Here is a 24,505-nt window from a genome sequence, read left to right as displayed (position 1 = left end):
TTAACACTTCAAAATTGCTTTTAAACTGAATTCACTTAGCTTTTAGTTCTCTTTTTTTAAATATAGTTTTAAAATATAATTAGCACAGATATTTTGTTTGCTTGGTATAAATTGGCTTTTGGTTTAAGAATCCAATTAATCTGTTAATTCAGCTATTCATTTCCTTGGCTAATTGCCCTCACTTTTGCTGCCTGAGACAGATCTTGTTTATTATTTATAATTTCACTCTGTTTCAGAGTTAAGAAGTCTTCTATTTTAAATTTGTTAAATTTAGTTTTAGTAAAAATTATTATTTTAAAAATATTATTGCCCCTCACTTCATTTTCTCAGGCAGTATTTAAAATTTCTCCACAATTTTATCCAAATAAATAAAACTATCTTCTCAGATAGAGGAAGAGGGTAGAAAGTGACCTGCTTAAAAAACTGCTGAAATTAATTAAACTTTTATTTAAAAGTTATTTTATTTTGGAATTTTTTCTATGTTTTTTCTAATTTAAATGTGAATTATTTTGCTGATAACTTAAATGTTCTGAGATTTGAGTATATTTGCATTATATCTTTTAATTTCATGATGTGTAGTATTTTTGTCTTGAATTTGGTTGCTTTAATTTTAAATATTATTTTTAAAAATAAATTTATTTATTTATTTTTGGCTGTGTTGGGTCTTCGTTGCTGCACGTGGGCTTTCTCTAGTTGCAGCGAGCGGGGGCTACCCTTTGTTGCGGTGAGCGGGCTTCTCGTTGCAGTGACTTCTCTTGTTGTGGAGCACGGGCTGTAGAGCGCAGGCTCAGTAGTTGTGGCGCACGGGTTTAGTTGCTCCAAGGCATGTGGGATCCTCCCTGACCAAGGATCGAACCCGTGTCCCCTGCATTGGCAGGTGGATTCTTAACCACTGCGTCACCAGGGAAGTCCCTTAAATATTATTAAAGTAGTTTTGGAAGCTACTTTTGCTACTTAATGAGTTTCTCATTTCAATTTCAGATACTTAGATTTATAAGTCCAAACCTGTTCAGGAGTCACTGTTGACTCAGTCAAAACTTTTTCTTTTCATTGACATTTGTTAACGCCAACAGTTTACCAACAAGTAGTGATCTCTTAAAGTTTTTTCTATTGTTTGTTTTCAGTTTGTTGTTTTTTGTTAGTTAGTTTAGTTTAGTTTTGTTTTACCAAAGGTCTGTTTGCCTGCCTATCTATCCATCTATCTATCAACAGAGCGCTGGTTGGTCTCTTTTGGTTTTAGTTTATCTAGCAAAGTATAAGAAGCAGTGACATCTGCTGGTAAGACTGAAAACTCCTTTCCAGAATTTACTATGGAGTTACGCAATCTATGTCAATGAGTCCTGAGGTAGCAAGTTCAGAAAAGAGAAAAGTCAAAGCAAATAGCCTAATCACTATACAACACTTCAGCTATCAACATGACGAATGATTTCTAAAAAAGACAACAGAGTCTAACGGGTATTGTAAACCACAGAGAAGATTGTAAGCAGGGACTTATTTCATTTTATATCAGCTCCTCTCCCAACCTGCTTTGCCAGATCTGAGAGGACAGATTCATACTCCTTCAGTCACAGCACACCAACATCTCTCCATGCAAAGGTCCCTTTTTTGTTTTACTTTATCATATTTTTTCCCAGATTCCCACTCCCATTCCTCAACTGTCTGCTCTCAACTACACTTACTCTAACATATATTATTTTGTATATGTAGAAGTTTTTAAATCACAGATAGTATCATACTATAGAACTCAAACTTTTTCCCAACTTAATTCAGTATTAATTTTAACACTTTACTCATGCCACTCTATACTTTGGGTTCATTGCCTTTGGATGTTGCAAAATATTTCAGAGTATGCTTTTCACCTTATTTTACGTAGCTGTTCTTCTAGTGATGGACACTTAAGTTGCCTACAACTTCCTGCTACTACAACTCTATCAGTGCTACAGTGAGTATCCTTATATATTTGCCCGGCTCCACAGAATGGATGTTCCAATCTGCACTTTAACCAACAGGGCTTGAGTGTTCCCATTTACCCAAATCCTAGCTATCATTTCATATTTATCCCCATGTTCTACTTTTTTGCCTATCGAATGAGTATAAAGTGGTATCTCATTGTTTTAATCTTTAACTGATTATCAATAAGACTTAACATCCCTTAGAAAATGTGTCAGCCATTCAGGTTTCCTTTCTGTTAATTGTCTATACATCCATTGCCTAATTTTTTTTATTAAGTTCAGTTTATCATTTGTGAATGGCTTGGGATTTTTTTAAGACCTTCTTTTAGAGCAGTAAAACTGAGAGGAAGGTACAAAGATTTGCCATATATATACCACCTGCCCTGACACATGCATAGCCTCTCCCACTATCAACATCACTCGCCAGAATGGTATATATTTTTTTAAGTAAGAATGAACCTACACTGACATCATAATCACTCCAAGTCCATAGTTTATCTTAGGGTTCACTCTTAGTGTTGTACATTCTATGGGTTAGGACAAATGTATAATGACATACATCCATCATTATAATATCTTACAGAGTATTTTCACTGCCCCCCAAATCCTCTGTGCTCTGCCTGTTCATTTCTCTGCCCCTCATGCTGCACCTTTGGCCCACCCCAAAACCATTGATCTCTTTATTGTCTCTGTGGTTTTGCCTCTTCCAGAATATCATATAGTTGGAATCATACAGTGTGGAGCCTTCTCAGATTGATTTCTTTTGTTTAGTAATGTGCATTTAAGATTTCTCCATGGCTTTTTGTGGCTGATAGCTCATTTCTTTTCTTTCGTGTTGAATAACATTCCATCGTCTGGATGTACCACAGTTTACATATCTATTCACTTACTGAAGGACATCCTGGTTGCTTACAAGTTTTGGCAATTACGTATAAAGCTGCTACAAACATCTGTGTGCAGATTTTATGTGGACATAAGTTTTCAACTCCTTTGGGTAAATACCAAAAAGCACGATCATTGGATTGTATGGTAAGAGTAGGTTTAGTTTTTTAAGAAGTTACCAAACTATCTTTGAAAGTGGCTGTACCATTTTGCATTCCCACCAGAAATTTATGAGAGTTCTTGTTGCTCTACATCCTCATTCGTGAAGCATGTGGTGTTGTCAGTGCTCTGAAATTTGGCCATTCTAATAGGTGTGTAGTGGTTCCTTTGCCTGTTTTTGATGGGCATCCCAGTCTTATTTGCAAAACTTCCTTGCACATTCTATATATTAATCCCTTATTGATTTTTGACATTGTCATTATCTTCTACCAATCCAGTTACTTTGCTTATAGAGTCTCCTGATAAATAGAAATACTTTATTCTGATATAGTAATATCCATCAATTTTTCACTACATGTTTTTTTTTAGTGGGGGGGGTCTTAGTGAATAACTTTCTTCACCCCAGTTCAGAAGGATATTCTCCAATATTTTATTCTATTAACTTTATAGTTTTAAATTTCATATTTAGTTCTTTAATACAATTGGAGCTCTCTTCCACATATGGTGTTCAGTAGAAATTCAACTTTTTCTTCAAAAAGTGAATTAGCTTTCCCAAACCCCAGCTATTAATCCATCCATTTCCCACTGGTTTATGACATGACCTCTACTGAATACTAGGTTTCCATATATAGAGGGATATTTCTGAACTCTGTTTAGTTTCATCTGGTTTTCTCGTATCTGTGCAGAATCACACCATTTTCATTGCTATGGTTTTCCAGTATGTATTCAATCCCCCAATTTGGATTTTCTTTTTAAAAACTGACAAATCAAAAGAGAACTTAATTTTTCCATGTAAGTTATAGAAAAATGTGTTGAATTTCTCAAAAAATCCTGTTGTAGTTTTAATTGGAATTGCACTGAGTTTATTGATTAATTTGGGGAAAATTAAATTCTCTACAACATTAAATCATCCTGTCTGGAATCATATTATATCTCTCTGGTTTATATAAATTTTCCTTTATGATCTTTAATGAAACTTTGAAAATATTTTCTCCATAAAGGTCTTTATATTTTGGATTTTGGTAGTTAACTATCAAAGCTTTTTTTCTTTTTTCTTTTTTGCTATTGTGAATGGAGAAAGAAACATGACCCTCTCAGTTAATATACCTGGTTATAATCTTCAGGAAACTCTAATAAGAATTTATCATCATTTTATACCCACTCACCTGAAATGGCTTCAGGAATGTTTCCTCCATTGCCAGCCTGCCATACTCAGTGAAAAGCTACAAGGAAAATCACACACACACACACACACACACACACACACACACACACACACACAGAGAAAACTTCAGTATCTGCAAAGTTCTACTTCTTGGTTTTCTTCCACTAATTTTTTTCTCTAGCTGTAACATAATACTATATTATTAAGATTAAAATAATCATTTTAAGTAACTAAGTATTAGATAAAGCAGAGCTACAGTAATTATATATTTTAAAATTAAGGACATAAAGTACATTTTAAAAATGAAGTTTCCATTTTAAAGGTAACACCTTTAATATCTAAAATGTAGGACAACTTTTTTTGTGGGGAGGATGGGGGACAAAGAAACATGTTAAATGACCTTTCAAAGCAAAACTTGCATAGATTAGACCAGAGAGCTATAAACTAAGTAGGATAATTTACTGTTGTTGCCAGAGGAAATTTAATGTCCCGATGGTCTTGATCATTACAAAGGCATACAGGCATTTGGTTTAAGAAGTGAAGAATCAAATACACCACCTTCTTTTATTTTTTTATTGCTCCCAATTGAGAGGTACCATATCATTTTGTGTTGCCAGAAATGTAAAGTTTTGGAGAACGTAGACTTGAGGGGGTGATTGTGATTGGGCCTCTGGTGAGAGTTCCGTCCAAACTGGCCAGGTGGATTTCCCCATATGTACACAGGAAATGCCGCTTCATCACACAAGAGTACCAAGCCACAGAGGCTTCTCAGAGCTGGGGAAGGATGCCGGCACAGAGGATTCCCCTCCTTTGCCCCTTTAGAATAGCCCCCAAAGTACCACACTGCCTCTCCTGTGAAAACTATGGGAATCTAGAAAGCAAATGGTAATAACTAGGCATCTGATTAGAGTGATTAAATGAAAGTCTAGAATATGTCTAAAAGGCAGCAGGTCCACGGATTAGAATCATTACTCATTCTCATTAGAATCATTTACTAACATAATTTGAATTCACAATCTTTTTTGAGGAAGGATGAGGTGTTGTCATTTACAGGAAAATTTTTAAATGATCTCAAAAAAGATCACTTAATATCAAAGTCCAAAATCAGTCCTTTTTTAGAAATCCTAAACTGGTATTGAACAGTGCCATGTCATTAACTTACAAAGCAACTGGCTAGGTTATGACACACGCCTAAAGAAGCAATTGCATTCATTCTAAGATACGTCTAACAATTATTTGGCATATTGCCTATTTGTCATAAATGGTCAGTGTGATGTACTAGAAACATATTTGGGAGTAATGCTAGATGTGAACTCCAAATGATATTTCCACTCTCACAGATCACCCTGCATTATCATCCTTTGTTATTTGTTAAACTGCACAAGGTTCTTATTGGCAAGATAAAATAATACATTGAAAGCAAAATTTTCTATAAAATATGCAGAGGAAAACTATCAGGGAAACAATAGGTTTTTCTATGTAGCCAAGAATAACATGAATTGAAAAAGAGTAGACAGCGTGACAGAGATGTGAACTATCTTTAGGAAACATCTGATCTTCTACTTATTTGAGATTTAAATGCTGCTTGGAGAGTGGAAGAAGCACCGAGTCCAACCAGATGATCAAATTTCTATTCCCACTCTGCCACTAACTAGCCACATGAGTTTAGGCAAGTCATTTTTTTTTTCAGAAAAAAATTTCTCATCCATAAAATATTAAGGATAAATTAGGTGTCACTGAGATCTTTTTCAGATATAAAATAGAATTCTATGAGTAATCATCAGGTAGTCCCCCATAGTTCTTAGCTATAAAGTGGTCCACAGGAAAAAAAATCTGGCCTACAACTGATATCATACTAACAATTATTAAATCCTTAACCATAAGACTTCAACTTCACATTTTGGGTCACTTTTAAACCAAAGGTCCTTTCTCCACTCTAATTTGCCATATATTTTTCCATATACAGGGTTGACAGCAAATAGCTTTACTGAAACAAAGGACTTTGAAAACTGAATTAGAAAGAATACAATCATACAGGGCTAGAACTAGAAACCTGGAAATGGGACAACCTCCATTTGGTTATGTTTTTAAATCTTTCTGACTGTTATGTTTTCCAAGTACAAGAAGACCCCCAAAAATCCTAAAGTTCTGCTGTACATTCCCAAAAGATTACCAGATATACAAAAGAGACTGTAAATATTGTTACCTGAAGGTGCTGAAGATCATCCTCCTGCACATTTTGAGATAAGTTATATACCTTGATTAAGAAATAAAGTCAAAATAAGAAAATAATTAGCAGCATACTAAGCACTTATTTTGTTATTCTCTATTTTTTGAAATATCAATTTCACAAAATCAAACTCTCTCACATATATTTATAAGACCTTGAGAGAGGAGTAAAGAAAGCCTGAGAGACAATAAATAATGTAAAATGATCATAAAACTTTTCCAGAAATACAGCAGCTACCTGATTTGGAGACAGAATATTAAAATTATTTTATGAACCTAATTCAACAATTAGTAATAAAATAATCATTCTTACAAGCATATCAAAATAATAATAATCTAGATCTTAATAACCCATATATAAAATTTTGTCTTGAAAAATTATGTTGGCTTCTTTACAATCAATTATTTAAGTCTATAGAAAGTTCCATCACATGAAAGTTAAGTTCTGAATATCATGCTTACATCCTCAAACATATGCATTATTGCTTCACGAACAGATCACAGCATTAAGGTGAAATTCTTTTTTTCTAAGTAGGAGGATAAATATCAGTAACTTCAAAGAAAAGTTAATGATGTTTATATGTTTATGTACTGATACAAACAGTATACTCTGTGTACTTATTTAAATAATAGACCACTTCTCAGATAATAATAAAAAATAGTCATACTAAGGACTTAGATTTTTCAGCAAAAATATTTAATGTCTCCAGGAAAAATATAAATAGTAAATAATAAATATTTAAAAGGCAAAATCAATCTGGTTTTAATTGACTTGTGTAAATTGCACATACTGTTGACTATGAAGAAGTTAGATATTAAGTTGGTATTTTAAAGGCTAATTAAATTAAGAAGTATATTTTTAAAAGTTAGTCAGTCTTACACCTACATTAATGAATAGATCATCCAGACAGAGAATCAATAAGGAAACACTGGACTTAAACAATACATTAGATCAGATTGACTTAATAGATACATAAAGATCATTCCATCAAAAAGCAGCAGAATACACATACTTCACAAGTGAACATGGAACATTCTCTAGGACAGATTATATGTTAGGTCACAAAACAAATATTAATAAATTCAAAGAAGAATGAAATCATATCAAGCAGCTTCTCCAACCACAATGGTATGAGACTAGAAATCAATCACAAGGGGAAAAAATGGGGAAAAAACCACAAAAATGCTGAGATTAAACAATGTGCTACTGAATAACCAGTGGATCATCAAAGAAATCAAAGAAGAAATTTTTTAAAAACCTAAAGATAAATGAGAGCAGAAATACAACATACCAAAATCTATGAGATGTGGCAAAAATGCTTTTGAGAAGGAAGTTCATAACAATATAGGCCTACCTCAAAAAAACAAGAAAAATCCTGAATAAACAATCTAACTTTACACCTAAAGAGACTAGAAAAAAGAACAAAGCCCAAAGTTAGTAGAAGGAAGGAAATAATAAAGATCAAAGCAGAAATAAATAAAATAGAGACTAAAAAAAAATAGAAAACATCAATGAAACTAAAAGCGAGTTGAAAAAATAAAATCAATAAGTCATTAGTTAGACTAACCAAGAGAAAAAGAGAGAGGGTTCAAATAAATAAAATCAGAAATGAAAGAGGAGAAATTACTATTGATACCACAGAAATACAAAAGATCATAAGAGACCACTATGAACAGTTATATGCCAACAAATTGGACAACCTAGAAGAAATGGATAAACTTCTAGAAACATGCAATCTTCCAAGACTGAATCATGAAGAGAAAAAAAGTCTGAATAAACTGATTACTAATAAGGGATTGAAACAGGAGTCAAAAATCTCCCAACATACAAAAGCCCAGGACCAGATGGCTTCATTGGCAAATTCTATAAAACATTCGAAGAAGATTTAATACCTAGCTTTCTAAAAATATTCCAAAAAATTGAAGAGGAGGAAAATCTTCCAAACACATCTTACGAAGCCAGCGTTATCCTGATACCAAAACCAGAGAAGGACACCACAAAAAAGGAAACTACAGGCCAATATCCCTGATGAATATAGGTACAAAAATCCTCAACAAAATATCAGCAAACTGAATCCAACAATACATTAAAAGGGTCATACACCATAATTATGTGGGATTTATTCCAGGGATATAATGATGATTTAACATCCACAAATCATTCCAACACAACATATCACATTGAGAAAATGAAGGTTAAAAATCATACGATCATCTCAATAGATGCAGAAAAACCATCTGACAAAATTCTTCCATTTACGATAAAAACTCTCAACAAAGTGGATATAGAGGAAATGTACCTCAACACAACAAAGGTTATATATGACAAACCTAGAGCTAACATCATACTCAAGGCAAAAGGCTGAAAGCTTTTTCTCTAAGATCAGGAACGAAACAAGGATGCCCACTCTTGCCACTTTTATTCAACATTGTGTTTGAAGTCCTAGCTACAGCAATTAGGCAAGAAAAATAAATGGCATCTACACTGGAAAAGAAGTAAAACTGTCACTGTTTGCTATTTCATGATACTATATATAGAAAGCCCTAAAGACTCTAACAACAACAAAAAAAACTGTTGTAAAGTTTTTTTATCCCAGTAAAGTCATGGGATACAAAATCAATACATAGAAACCCATGGCATTTCTATATACTAATAATAAACTATCCGAAAAGGAAATTAAGAAAACAATTCCATTTACAATTGCATCAATAAGAATAAAATACCTAGGAGTAGAGTTAACCAAGGAGATGAAAAACCGGTACACTGAAAACTATACACCACTGATAAAAAGTTAAAGAAGACACCAAAAAATGGAAAGATATTCAGTACTCATGGATTTAATATTGTTAAAATGTCCATACTACCCGAAGCAATCTATAGATTCAATGAAATCCCTATTAAAATGCCAAATGCATACTTTACAGAACTAGAACAAATAATTCTAACATTTTAATGGAATCAAAGAAGCCCTTGAATAGTCAAAACAATCTTGAGAAAGAAGAACAAGGCTGGAGGTATCACACTCCCTGATTTTAAACTTTACTACAAAGCTATAGTAATCAAAATAGCATGGTACTGGCACAAAAAAGACACATAAATAAATGGAATGGAATTGAAAACCCAGAAATAAACCTATACATATATGGACAAGTAATCTATGATAAAGGAGCAAAGAACATACAAAAAGGAGAAAGGACAGTCTCTTCAATAAATGGTGCTGGTAAAACTGGACAGCCACAAGCAAAAGAATGAAACAAGACCACTATCTTACACCATACACAAAAATTAACTCAAAGTGGATTAAAGACTTGAATGTAAGACCTGAAACCATAAAATTCCTAGAAGAAAACATAGGTGGTAACCTCACTGGCATCTGTCTTAGTGATGCTTTTGTGGATCTGATTTGAAAGGCAAGGGAAACAAAAGCTAAAATAAACAAATGGGACTGTATCAACCGAAAAGCTTTTGCAGAGTGAAGCAAACCATCATTAAAACGTAAAGGCAACCTACTGAATGGGAGAAGATATTTGCAAATCATATATCCAATAAGGGGCTAATATCCAAAATATATAAAGAACTCATACAACTCAGCATCAAAAAAACAAACAACCCAATTAAAAAATGGGCAGAGGATCTGAATAGACATTTTTCAAAAGAAGACATACAGATGGCCAACAGGCACAAGAAAAGATGTTCAACATCATTAATTATCAGGGAAATGCAAAACAAACCACAATGAGATACCACCTCCCACCTGTTAGAATGGCTATTATTGAAAAGATAAGAAATAATACATGTTGGAGAGGATGTGGAGAAAAGGGAACCCTCATACACTGTTGGTGGGATTGTTAATTTGTGCAGCCACTAGGGAAAACAGTATGGAGATTCTTCAAAAAGTTAAGAACAGAACTACCATATGACCCAGCAATTCCACATCTGGGTATTTACCTGAAGAGCATGAAAACAATATTCAAAAGGATATATGCACCCCTATGTTCAATGCATCATTATTTACAACAGCCAAGATATGGAAACACCTTTAGCATCCAACAATGGATGAATGGATAATGAAGATGTAACACACACACACACACAAAACACACACTGGAATACTACTTGGCCATAGAAAAGAAGGAAATCCAGACTTTGTGACAACATGGATGGACCTTGATGGTATTATGCTAAGTGAAATAGGTCACATGGATAAAGACAAATACCATGTGATTTTACTCATAAGTGGAATCTAAAAACAAAACCAAAATGAACAAAGAAAATAAAATAAAAATGAACTCATAGAGATCAGATTAGTGTTTACCTGGGGAGAAGGGGGGGTGAGGGCTGGGCAAAATGGATGAAGGGGGTAACTTTATAGTGATGGGTAGTAACTAGACTTGTGGTGGTGATCACTGTATACAGATGTTGAACTATAATGCTATACACCTGAAACTTATATAATAATTTTTTTAAAAAGCTAGGCAATCATAGGTTATAATCATGACTTATTTTAAAGTCCTTTACAAAAAAATTCAGTCTTCCTTCTATCCATCCTTTCATTGTCCTAACTACACATAATGCCCTGGTTGCCGGTTCACTAGTTCCATTCTCCCCACATACTTATAATTTCAGCTTTGACTTACTCATCCTAACTACTTTGCCTTTCCTACCTTTTAAAACTATTTTACCTTTCTTTGATGGTCTGCTTCTTGGTTACTGTCTCTTCTTGCTCTTTCCAGTGAATAGAAAATCTAAAAATTGTCTTAAAATTTTTATGCTATGTGTTCTGTGATCATAGTAAAACCCTCAAGGACTTTCAGGACAACTTATAAAGCACACAATAACTTCAAAAACAATACTTAAAAAAGAGAGAGAAAAAAGGAAAGAAAGACATTTACTTTCCTAAATGCACATTAAGATACTGTAAAAAGTTGTGAACATATATAAATGTTTTTACATTTAGAAATGTTTCTACTGGCTATGTAAAACAAAATTTGCATTTATAAATCTTACTTCATTAACTGTAACTAATAATAGGTAGTCTCAGTGCATCTACATACATTTTAAGATTTAATATTATTGACTTTACTGTAGGCTTGAAATAGAAAAAATTATCAATAAGATAATATAACATTTTCTGACTAAAGCAGGCAATTTGAAAACTGATCAGAAATTAGATTACAGTAATAAAACAATTCCACTCTTAAGGAAATCATAAGAACTGGTATGCCAATTGAGTCAAATAATATTATATAATTTACCATTTCTGTTGTTTGTCTCACTACCACATGTATATAGAAATACATATATTCATAATTTTTATTTAAAGAAACATCCATCAAAATGGATTTATTTTATTCCATACCTGTATTGAGCTGATCATTGTGCTAAGGGCAAATACTGTGGCCGAATCTCTCAAAGTTGACTGACTATCAAAGGTTCCCTGAGTATCCATCAATAGCACTGCAACCTATAGGCAAGTAGAGTACATTATTGATATTTTATAGAACATGCAGGGTATTAGGGTTACTACAAAGTTAACACCATAAGAACTAAAGCAAACCATTAGCAATGAATACTTAATAGGTAATTTTTCACATGTGCCATGAATGCCACAGAAAATAAAAATATTAATTAGCTGCTGACTACTGTAATGATTAATTTTCACTGGTAATCCAACATAACAGAAATAGCACTGAAACAAAATATAGATATTAGCTAGCTGATCTGCTGTTCTATTGTCCCTATGATTTTGCCTACTGTGATCAGTATAAAGGGAAACTGGGAACATGAAATAGGACGCTACCCACTTCCCTTTTAAACTTCAAATGGTCAAAATTAGTTTTCAAAAGAGCATTTTGGAGGACCCTGAAAAGTGGTAACTGTTGGCAAGTGAAAACTCAATTTTCTTTAAGAAGTTCACACCATACCTTTTTACCGTCAGGTTTATTGATAAGGAAGACTTCACTCCATATCTGGATTCCTGTGGTCTCTCGTTCAGATCCACCTCTCCATGAGAAGCCAGTCAATGGTTCATTGTAATCTCCAACCCAATCAACTGATTCCTATAAATTAAGAAAGTCTATGATATTGAACTAGATATGTAGTACAGGTTCTTCCACTCATCCATACCAGTTTGTATCCCTCTCCAACTCTAGACAAAAGCAAACAACGTATGCACATCTATTATATTGATACACTTACTTTATTTACTCATCCAAAAAATAATTATGAAGGAGCAACCATCTGTCACATTTTATGCTACATCCTGGGGATACAAAGATATCATTCCAGAAAAGAGGAAGCTCACAGCCTAACAGGGGGACAGACGTGCTAACAAACCATTATGAGGCACTATATGCATGCCAAAATGGGCGTGTATATTAGATATAAATGGAAGCACAGGAAAAGAAACAACTAACTCTTGGTCAGTTAAGACTTCATAGGAGAAGTGATATTAGAGCTAAGACTTGAAGGATGTTTAGGAATTTTCCAGGTGAGCAAACTCAGGGAGGGCATTCCAGAAACAAAGAAATAAAGGTATAAGAGAGCATATTATGTCAGGATATATACAATAATAATATACACAAATGTTTTGCTGTTGGGGGAGGAGGGAGCGAACAGCAGGAGGAGAAGCACCTAGTTAAAAAAAAAAACAAATCTGTTACACTTTAATCTGAGCAAATGCTATTTAACATAAGCAACATGACAAGTGTTATTGAGTATTTCATTCTAACATATATCGCACAGTTAAAATTATGAATATGCCTAAAGCTATATAATCCCAAAGAATGGAAAGTATACTAATTTTGTTCACTCAATTTTCCCACCTACGTTAAGTAGTGTACTAATGTTGGTATGATAGAAATAGAAAGTGGTAAGAATTTTGTTTGCTTTCAAAGCCTGGAAGTATTTTGGTTGTTCTGTTCTTGACTTGTTTGGACTGAGGGTAGAGATAGAAGATGTTAAAGTTAACATTACCAAGTTGTTCAAAAATACCCTACCTATAAAAGATCAATCTAAAATGGATAATTATGATATAAATGCATAACACAAAGTTTCTTTGGGTAGTATGTCTATTCTGCCTCAACATCCATATTGGCATCCGAATTACTAAGGGTAAAAGTGTAGAAAAAAAATACTGGTATGCTCTCTACTCCTAACCTTCTGTTCCCCAACTCTAATCTACTATTTATTCTTCTGCTTTTGGTTGATCCTAGGCCCCTTAAAGTCTCCTTTCTATGCCACACTATTGTCTCAAATGTTATGACACTGTTGGTTGCCTTTGGGGGTGGGTTAAGGGTGAGACTGAGCGGGAAAAGATAACAGAACTTTGTGGGATAACAGCAAGATACACTTGATAGGTTTTGGGGCTACCCAGGTATTTACATTTTCCAAAAAAAGCAAATGTACACTTCAGATTGGTGCATGTAACTATATGTAAATTTTACAACAAAAGAAAAAAACTAAATAAATACTGAAATATATAATAATGATGTATATTGAAATATTTATAGGGAAGCATACTGAAGTCAACAATTTACTTTGAAATGAACCAAAAAATAAGATGGAGCAATGGATTGAAACAGGGAAGAATAGCTGGAGACACATGTGATAAAGCAAGAATATTAATGTTAATGGTAGAATCTAGGTAGTGCATATCCAGGTGTCTACTGTAAAATTCTTTTAAATCTGCTGCATGCATGAAAAATGTCATAGTAAATGTTGGGGGGGGAGATGATTATAATAAAAATTATGACAAAAGTTATTTGACATTTTAAACACTATTTAACATGTAAAGTTTATAACCATATCACTGTACTTGTCTATTTTCAAAAGAGCTTAAAAAATAAGTTACGTTCTAAGGGAAATGTAGCAAAGTGGCTTCAGACAAAAGTGGCCTATATAGTTTGGTGCCGAAAGCACCAAAGTTGGAATGGTTACACGATAGCATTTTTAAACTAGTTCATCTTTAGGGAACATAATAATGGAAATATTGGACACTACTACTAAATAAAAACACAAAGTCATGAAAGCACAGAAATCAGAAAACTTTTCAAAGCACCTCTTCCCTACCTGCTTATACATGTATCTCAACATGAAGTCCATCAGGAATGATTTTCCTTTTCTAAATGCTCCAGCAACAGATACAGCAACGACCTCCTTGTCCCTGATAGCCTCTGAGAGAAGGATCTGATTTAGTGCAGTTTCATCTAATTCAAAGGAATGGTCATCTCTGACAATGAGGACTTGGACTGGTCCTGCCTTTTTCACTGGCTCTTCCTCTTCAGAGCTCCATTCACACCCCTTTTCTGAAAAGCCGCCTATTGAATAAAATAAGAATTTATTCAGCAAATGATCTCAAAACACAGGAAATGGATATGTACCTCTCAACATTCAAACATCTGAAACAGGAGCACAGTGGAATTAGAAATGTTCATTTCATTGACATATATTGATGTCATTTACACCATATCTCTGAAAGACTTACATCTGGTCTTTCTGATCAAGTGGCCAAATCAAACAGAATTTTATTTTTAAGAAAGCTCTAAATCAGTACAGAGATCTCTGTTTGCTGAGTAAGAAAAAAAAAAATCAAAGCAAAGGACTCCACTTTTGGAGAAGAATAAAATAGCCTTAGTTTACACTTAATCCCTTAGAAATAAGTTTAGTTATTCACATGAAAGATCCTTGCAACACTTTTTAAAGCTGAACATGCATATGAGGAAATACACAGAGGGACTCAGAATAACATATTCTTGAAACTGGAATAAATCTCTAAAGCACCCAGTTCAGCTCCCTCCAATGCATGCAACCCATCTACAAAATCCTAGACTCTTAATTGTCTAAAATTATATTTTCTAGCAATGGAAGTTACAGATAATTAAATTGGGTAGGGCCAGATTACAGAAGACCTTCAAATCTATGGAAAAGAGGTCTGGATATAATTCAATAAAAAAAAAAATAAGAAGCTTTTCAAAAGTTACTTTGTGTGATCTTATAAAAAAGGTTTGTGACTCTGGGAAATTACTAAATCTCTCAGTTTCTCTACCTGTAAAACAGAAACTATTAATAGTACCTATTTAATAGGGTTGTTGGAAAGATTAAGGGAGTTACTATATGTGAAGTGTTGAGAACAGTGCTTGGCACACAGCAAGCTCATAAAGGTTAGCTATTATCATCATCATCACCATCACTACCTTGGGATTATAAACTGAACTAAGTATTCCTGGAAGAAGTTTCTGCCTATTTTCTATAAATTTATGTGTTTGTGTATGTGTGTGCATGTATGTGTGTGTTCACATGTGCGTGTTTTCAGAGTTTTCTATTTAATTGTCAGAAATACTGTTTCTGACAGAGGTCTTCTTTTAGAAATCATCCCTAATGTACAAGAATTTTAGAACCCTAGACCTTGGCATTTGCAGTATATTACAAAACAACTTCAATGTGTCAAGTGACACATTCCTATATCCATAACCTTTTTAATGTAACTTTGTAATGTCTTCCCACTTTGACTCCGGGGTCAGCCATGTAATTTGTTTTAGCAGACATGACACAGCAGAGACTTGAAAAAGCACTTGTGTGTTTCCATTTTGCTCTTTTGTCTCTGCCATTCATCATGAGAATATTCCCAGACTAGTCTGCTGCAGGATGAGAGACACTTGGAGCAGAGGCAAACTGTCCAGGTCCAGCCAAGGCCCATAGCAAGCCAACCCCCAGCCACATGAGGGAGCCCAGCCAAGATCAACACATTTGCCTAACAACCATTTCAACATGTGACCAATAAATACTATTGTTCTATGCCCCTGAGGTTTTGTGACTATTTATTATGCAACATAACAGGCAATAAATAACTGATACACCCTACAACCCCTTCCTCTAGAAAGGCAGTATAGTGTAGTGGTTAAAAACACAGGCTCTGGAACCAGACTGCTGAGATTCCAATCAAGACTTCCCCATTTCTTAGCTGAGTAACCTTAGATAAGTTGTTTAATCTCTTTGTGTCTACCTCATAAAGTTGTTATGAATTAATATATGCATGTAACACACTTAGAACACTGGCTGGTATATGTATTGGTATATGCTATTAGCATTATTAAGATTTACAAAACTAAAGCCAAATATGTAACTGACTTTGCCCAAGGAAAATAAATGCAATTTCTATATCAGGCAATCTACCATGGATGCTTTCTTGTGTTATTTATTTATTGCTTTCAATATTGTAGCAAAGTATTTATTATTATCTGTATTTTTGACACATGAGGAAGAACTAACTGGATTAAGTAACTTTCCCAAGATCACACCCACTAGAGTTCACATAGTAACTGTCAATTTGGGTTTAGATCCCAGGTAATTAAACTTTCATCTCAGAACTTTCCACTATAATATTCTGCCTCTTTAGGTGGAAATCAAGTAACTTTTGGACAACACATAAATGGGCTCATTTGCTTTCTATCAAAAGAACAGAAAGTCAAAACATACATCAATTAATTCCTCAGATCATATATATGACCTAGCCCCAAATCAACCCTTAATAATATTAATTTTGAAGTAAACTGGGCTCTTAAATAACCTTTCATCCAAATTTTTGAAAACATATTTAACTAGACATTCTTCATTATGTCTATTTGATAAGAAGTCTCACATCTAGAGAAAAACAAGGCAGTTATATCTCTCAGCATAATTTTAAATGAGTTTTCAGATCATATTGATGTATGTATACACATATATCACATTGATAACTACATATATTGCTGTTCATCTGTAAGATAATGCTACTGAAATATTACAAATCTAACACATAATTTTAGTTTTTCATTAGTGGAGATAGACATACACCATTACTTTCTGAGCAACAGTATGAAGCATCTGGAGACAACAAAACCACTGCGTTAGCCATGAATCAGAGTTGTCCTCTCTGCAAAGTTAAGAAAAATTGATTTTACATCCAACAGACAATAGCTTCTATATTGCCATATCACAGATGCTGGAGTCAAGAGAGTCTTTGTTTAAATCCCAGCTTCACAACTTACACATATAAGAAGTTGTGGAATTTATTTCACCTCTCAATGACTCACCATCTTCCATCTGAAAAATGAGATTAAGAATGGTACCTACGGGACTTCCCTGGTGGTGCAGTGGTTGAGAATCTGTCTGCCAATGCAGGGGACATGGGTTCGATCCCCTGGTCCAGGAAGATCTCACATGCCGTGGAGCAACTAAGCCTCTGTGCCACAACTACTGAGCCTGTGCTCTGAAGCCTGCAAGCCACACCTACTGAAGCCCGCACACCTAGAGCTCGTGCTTCGCAACAAGAGAAGCCACTGCAATGAGAAGCCCGTGCTCTTCAACGAAGAGTAGCTCCCGCTCACCGCAACTAGAGAAAGCCTGCGCACAGCAACGAAGACCCAATGCAGCCATAAATAAATAAGTAAATAAAAGAATGGTACCTACATCTGAGGCTTTGTGATGATTAAATGAAGTAATATTCATTAACTGAAGACCAAAGAGCTTGATAAATATTACGTACCTAATAATGGTGACCACCTAATACTGCTATTATTTATTACCTATTCATATTTTATTCCAGCATTACTTACCCATCTTATTTCAGCCTCAGTAAAAGGTTCTTTCTGAGGACAACAACACACATTCTTTGATGAACCTCCTTACCTATGGTGTAGTTTTAATCTGCATATACAACTGATGTGAATCAGGGAGGCTGCCTAGACATAATATTTTGGATAGAAAAACATCTTCAGAGCTGAAAACTAGATCACAACTTTCTACAGACTGAAATAATTCTCTAAGATTGCTTGTAGCTAACTACATATATGCAAGAGGTACTCTGAATGGAATTTCTGGGTTGTAATTTTTTTCAAATATTCAACTTCACAACGTGTTCAGAAATTTTTCCTAAGTGGCTGTAGCAAATTCTCCCAGCAGTTTATTAGACAGTCTATTGACTCACATTCTTTCCAACACTTGGTTTTGTCTGACTTTTAAATTTTTGTCAATTGGATAGGTATAAAATGAGTAAGTGGTATCTCACTATAGTCTTGATGTACATTTCTCTAAACGCTAATGAAGTGAGCACATGCCTTTTGTTCATTTTTTTCTATTAGATTGTCTTTTTCTTAATGATTTATAGTGGTTCTCTATATATTTTGAATGCTAGACCTTTGTTAGTTATGTGTATAGCAAAAATCCTTTGGTTTAGAGCTTGTCATTTCACTTTTCTTAAGCTGTTACTGATGAACAGCAATTATTAATTTTGACATAATAGATTTTATTAATTATTTTATCATTAGCACTTTGTATGTCATGTTTAAGAAATTATTCTTTACAAAAGCATGAAAGACATTCATATATATTGTTCTAGTTTTAAAGTTTTGCTTTTGATATTTAGATCCTTAATCAACCAGGAGCTGCTAACTGTATAAGAGGTGAGATAGAATTCCAACTTGATTTTTTCAATATGAGTAACAAAATTTTCAGATTTCTATTTAACAAAGCCACTTTTTCCCTCTAGTGGTCTGCCACATCATAGTTAAGAGTTACACACACACACACACACACACACACACACACACACAAACACGGACCCAGAAAGAGACAGGGAGACAAAGAGAGACTTTGTTTCTGACCTCTCAACTTTTTTTCTTTTTTTTTAACATATTTTTTTAACATCTTTATTGGAGTATAACAGCTTTACAATGGTGTGTTAGTTACTGCTTTATAACAAAGTGAATCAGCTATACATATACATATATACCCATACTTCCTCCCTCTTGCGTCTCCCTCCCATCATCCCTATTCTACCCCTCTAGGTGGTCACAAAGCACCAAGCTGATCTCCCTGTGCTATGCAGCTGCTTCCCACTATCTACTTTACATTTGGTAGTGTATATATGTCCATGTCACTCTCTCACTTCGTCCCAGCTTACCCTTCTCCCTCTCCATGGACTCAAGTCCATTCTCTACGTCTGTGTCTTTATTCCTATCCTACCCCTAGGTTCTTCAGAGCATTTTTTTTTTAGATTCCATATTTATGTGTTAGCATATGGTATTTGCTTTTCTCTTTCTGACTTACTTCACTCTGTCTGACAGACTCTAGGTCCATCCACCTCACTACAAATAACTCAATTTCGTTTCTTTTTATGGCTGAGTAATATTCCATTGTATATATGTGCCACATCTTCTTTATCCATTCATCTGTCGATGGACGCTTAAGTTGCTTCCACATCCTGGCTATTGTAAATAGAGCTGCAATGAACATTGTGGTACATGACTCTTTTTGAATTATGGTTTTCTCAGGGTATATGCCCAGTAGTGGGATTACTGGGTCATATGGTAGTTCTATTTTTAGTTTTTTAAGGAACCTCCACACTGTTCTCCATAGTGGCTGTATCAATTTACATTCCCACCAACAGTGTAGGAGGGTTCCCTTTTCTCCACACCCTCTCCAGCATTTATTGTTTGTAGATTTTTTGATGATGGCCATTCTGACTGGTGTGAGGTGATACCTCATTGTAGTTTTGATCTGCATTTCTCTAATGATTAGTGATGTTGAGCATCCTTTCATGTGTTTGTTGGCAATCTGTATATCTTCTTTGGAGAAATGTCTATTTAGGTCTTCCACCCATTTTTGGATTGGGTTGTTTGTTTTTTTGATATTGAGCTGCAAGAGCTGCTTGTAAATTTTGGAGATTAATCCTTTGTCAGTTGCTTCATTTGCAAATATTTTCTCCCATTCTGAGGGTTGTCTTTCTGTCTTGTCTATGGTTTCCTTTGCTGTGCAAAAGCTTTTAAGTTTCATTAGGTCCCATTTGTTTATTTTTGTTTTTATTTCCCTTACTCTAGGAGGTGGGTCAAAAAGGATCTTGCTGTGATTTATGTCATAGAGTGTTCTGCCTATGTTTTCCTCTAAGAGTTTTATAGTGTCTGGCCTTACATTTAGGTCTTTAATCCATTTTGAGTTTACTTTTGTGTATGGTGTTAGGGAGTGTTCTAATTTCATTCTTTTACATGTAGCTGTCCAGTTTTCCCAGCACCACTTATTGAACAGGCTGTCTTTTCTCCATTGTATATTCTTGCCTCCTTTATCAAAAATAAGGTGACCATATGTGCATGGGTTTATCTCTGGACTTTCTATCCTGTTCCATTGATCTATATTTCTGTTTTTGTGCCAGTACCATACTGTCTTGATTACTGCAGCTTTGTAGTATAGTCTGAAGTCTGGGAGCCTGATTCCTCCAGCTCCATTTTTCTTTCTCAAGATTGCTTTGGCTATTTGGGGTCTTTTGTGTTTCCATACAAATTGTGAAATTTTTTGTTCTAGTTCTGTGAAAAATGCCATTGGTAATTTGATAGGGATTGCATTGAATCTGTAGATTGCTTTGGGTAGTATAGTCATTTTCACAATGTTGATTCTTCCAATCCAAGCACACGGTGTATCTCTCCATCTGTTTGTATCATCTTTAATTTCTTTCATCAGTGTCTTATAGTTTTCTGGATACAGGTCTTTTGTCTCCTTAGGTAGGTTTATTCCTAGGTATTTTATTCAGTTTGTTGCAATGGTAAATGGGAGTGTTCCCTTAATTTCTCTTTCAGAGTTTTCATCACTAGTGTATAGGAATGTAAGAGATTTCTGTGCATTAATTTTGTATCCTGCAACTCTACCAGACTCATTGATTAGCTCTAGTAGTTTTCTGGTAGAGTCTTTAGGATTCTCTATGTATAGTATCATGTCATCTGCAAACAGTCACAGCTTTACTTCTTCTTTTCCAATTTGGATTCCTTTTATTTCTTTTTCTTCTCTGATTGCTGTGGCTAACACTTCCAAAACTATGTTGAATAATAGTGGTGAGAGTGGGCAGCCTTGTCTTGTTCCTGATCTTAGTGGAAACGGTTTCAGTTTTTCACCATTGAGAATGATGTTGGCTATGGGTTTGTCATATATGGTCTTTATTATGTTGAGGAAAGTTCCCTCTATGCCTACTTTCTGGAGGGTTTTTATCATAAATGGGTGTTGAATTTTGTCGAAAGCTTTTTCTGCAACTATTGAGATCATCATTTGGTTTTTCTCCTTCAATTTGTTAATATGTTGTATCACATTGATTGATTTGCATATATTGAAGAATCCTTGCATTCCTGGGATAAACCCCACTTGATCATGGTGTATGATCATTTTAATGTGTTGTTCGACTCTGTTTGCTAGTATTTTGTTGAGGATTTTTGCATCTATGTTCATCAGTGATATTGGCCTGTAGTTTTCTTTTTTTGTGACATCTTTGTCTGGTTTTGGTATCAGGGTAATGGTGGCCTCGTAGAATGAGTTTGGGAGTGTTCTTCCCTCTGCTATATTTTGGAAGAGTTTGAGAAGGATAGGTGTTAGTTCTTCTCTAAATGCTTGATAGAATTTGCCTGTGAAGCCATCTGGTCCTGGTCTTTTGTTTGTTGCAAGACTTTTAATCACAGTTTCAATTTCAGTGCTTGTGATTGGTCTGTTTATATTTTCTATTTCTTCCTGTTTCAGTCTTGGAAGGTTGTGCTTTTCTAAGAATTTGTCCATTTTTCTTCCACGTTGTCCATTTTATTGGCATATAGTTACTTGTAGTAATCTCTCATGATCCTTTGTATTTCTGCAGTGTCAGTTGTTACTTCTCCTTTTTCATTTCTAATTCTATTGATTTGAGTCTCCTCCCTTTTTTTCTTGATGAGTCTGGCTAATGGTTAATCAATTTTGCTTATCTTCTCAAAGAACCATCTTTTAATTTAATTGATCTTTGCTATCATTTCCTTCATTTCTTTTTCATTTATTTCTGATCTGATCTTATGATTTCTTTCCTTCTGCTAACTTTGGGGGTTTTTTGTTCTTTCTCAATTGCTTTAGGTATAAGGTTAGTTTGTTTATTTCAGGTATTTCTTGTTTCTTGAGGTAGCATTGTCTTGCTATAAACTTCCCTCTTAGAACTTCTTTTGCTGCATCCCATATGTTTGGGTCATTGTGTTTTCACTGTCATTTGTTTCCTGGTATTTTTTGATTTCCTCTTTGATTTCTTCAGTGATCTCTTGGTTATTTAGTAGTGTATTGTTTAGCTTGCATGTGTTTGTATTTTTTACAGATTCTTTCCTGTAATTGATATCTAGTCTCCGAGCGTTATGGTTGGAAAAGGTACTTGACATGATTTCAATTTTCTTAAATTTACCAAGGCTTGATTTGTGACCCAAGATATGATCTATCCTGGAGAATGTTCCATGAGCACTTGAGAAGAAAGTGTATTCTGTTGTTTTTGGATCGTCCTATAAATATCAATTAAGTCCATCTTGTTTAATGTATCATTTAAAGCTTGTGTTTCCTTACTTATTTTCATTTTGGATGATCTGTGCACTAGGGAAAGAGGGGTGTTAAAGTCCCCCACTATGATTGTGTTACTGTCAATTTCCCCTTTTATGGCTGTTAGCATTTGCCTTATGTACTGAGGTGGCTCCTATGTTGGGTGCATAAATATTTACAATTGTTATATCTTCTTCTTGGATTGATCCCTTGATCATTATGTAGTGTCCTTCTTTGTCTCTTGTAATAGTCTTTATTTTAAAGTCTGTTTTTTCTGATATGAGAATTGCTACTCCAGCTTTCTTTTGATTCCCATTTGCATGGGATATCTTTTTCCATCCCCTCACTTTCAGACTGTATGTGTTCCTAGGTCTGAAGTGGGTCTCTTGTAGACAGCATATATACAGGTCTTGTTTTTGTATCCATTCAGCCAGTCTATGTCTTTTGGTTGGAGCATTTAATCCATTTACATTTAAGGTAGTTATTGATATGTATGTTCCTATTACCATTTTCTTAATTGTTTTGGGTTTGTTATTGTAGGTCTTTTCCTTCTCTTGTGTTTCCTGCCTAGAGAAGTTCCTTTAGCATTTGTTATAAAGCTGGTTTGGTGGTGCTGAATTCTCTTAGCTTTTGCTTGCCTGTAAAGGTTTTAATTTCTCCGTCGAATCTGAATGAGATCCTTGCTGGGTAGAGTAATCTTGGTTGTAGATTTTTCCCTTTCATCACTTTAAATATGTCCTGCCACTCCTTTCTGGCTTGCAGAGTTTCTGCTGAAAGATCAGCTGTTAACCATATGGGGATTCCCTTGTATGTTATTTGTTGTTTTTCCCTTGCTGCTTTTAATATTTTTTCTTTGTATTTAATTTTTGATAGTTTGATTAATATGTGTCTTGGCATGTTTCTCCTTGGATTTATCCTGTATGGGACTCTCTGCGCTTCCTGGACTTGATTGACTATTTCCTTTCCCATATTAGGGAAGTTTTCAACTATAATCTCTTCAAATATTTTCTCAGTCCCTTTCTTTTTCTCTTCTTCTTCTGGGACCCCTATAATTCGAATGTTGGTGCATTTAATGTGGTCCCAGAGATCTCTGAGACTGTCCTCAATTCTTTTGATTCTTTTTTCTTTATTCTGCTCTGCGGTAGTTATTTCCATTATTTTATCTTCCAGGTCAATTATCCGTTCTTCTGCCTCAGTTATTCTGCTATTGATTCCTTCCAGAGAATTTTTAATTTCATTTATTGTGTTGCTCATCATTGTTGGTTTGCTCTTTAGTTCTTCTAGGTCATTGTTAAATGTTTCTTGTCTTTTCTCCATTCTATTTCCAAGATTTTGGATCATCTTTACTATCATTACTCTGAATTCTTTTTCAGGTAGGCTGCCTATTTCCTCTTCATTTGTTTGATCTGGTTGGTTTTTACATTGCTCCTTCATCTGCTGCATATTTCTCTGTGTTCTCATTTTGCTTAACTTACTGTGTTTGGGGTCTCCTTTTTGCAGGCTGCAGGTTCATAGTTCCCGTTGTTTTTGGTGTCTGCCCCCAGTGGCTAAGATTGGTTCAGTGGGTTGTGTAGGCCTCTGTCTGTGTTTTGGTGGATGAGGCTGGATCTTGTCTTTCTGGTGGGCAGGACCACATCTGGTGGTGTGTTTTGGGGTGTCTGTGACCTTATTATGATTTTAGGCAGGCTCTCTGCTAATGGGTGGAGTTGTGTTCCTGTCTTGCTAATTGTTTGGCATAGGGTGTCCAGCACTGTAGCTTGCTGGTCGTTGAGTGGAGCTGGGTCT

At 34.7% G+C, this 24,505-nt stretch overlaps 1 protein-coding gene across 1 annotated transcript in view; it reads right to left on the bottom strand.

Moving 5' to 3' along the window:
- ATL1 (atlastin GTPase 1) overlaps nucleotides 1-24,505 on the bottom strand; it is an 89,122-nt gene that overhangs the window by 23,603 nt on the left and 41,014 nt on the right. Inside the window, exons 3-7 of the mRNA XM_007192829.3 lie at nucleotides 14,459-14,706; nucleotides 12,313-12,447; nucleotides 11,748-11,852; nucleotides 6,365-6,415; nucleotides 4,160-4,216 (exon numbers count right to left, since the gene is read on the bottom strand). Of these exons, the coding sequence (XP_007192891.2) occupies nucleotides 4,160-4,216; nucleotides 6,365-6,415; nucleotides 11,748-11,852; nucleotides 12,313-12,447; nucleotides 14,459-14,706 (596 nt within the window). The remainder of the gene's footprint in view (nucleotides 1-4,159; nucleotides 4,217-6,364; nucleotides 6,416-11,747; nucleotides 11,853-12,312; nucleotides 12,448-14,458; nucleotides 14,707-24,505) is intronic.

This window comes from Balaenoptera acutorostrata, chromosome 3, assembly GCF_949987535.1.
Source record: "Balaenoptera acutorostrata chromosome 3, mBalAcu1.1, whole genome shotgun sequence".
Classification (NCBI taxonomy): Eukaryota; Metazoa; Chordata; class Mammalia; order Artiodactyla; family Balaenopteridae; genus Balaenoptera; species Balaenoptera acutorostrata.
The sequence above is the reverse complement of the archived record's forward strand: the minus strand, read 5'-3'. Positions and strand labels throughout refer to the sequence as shown.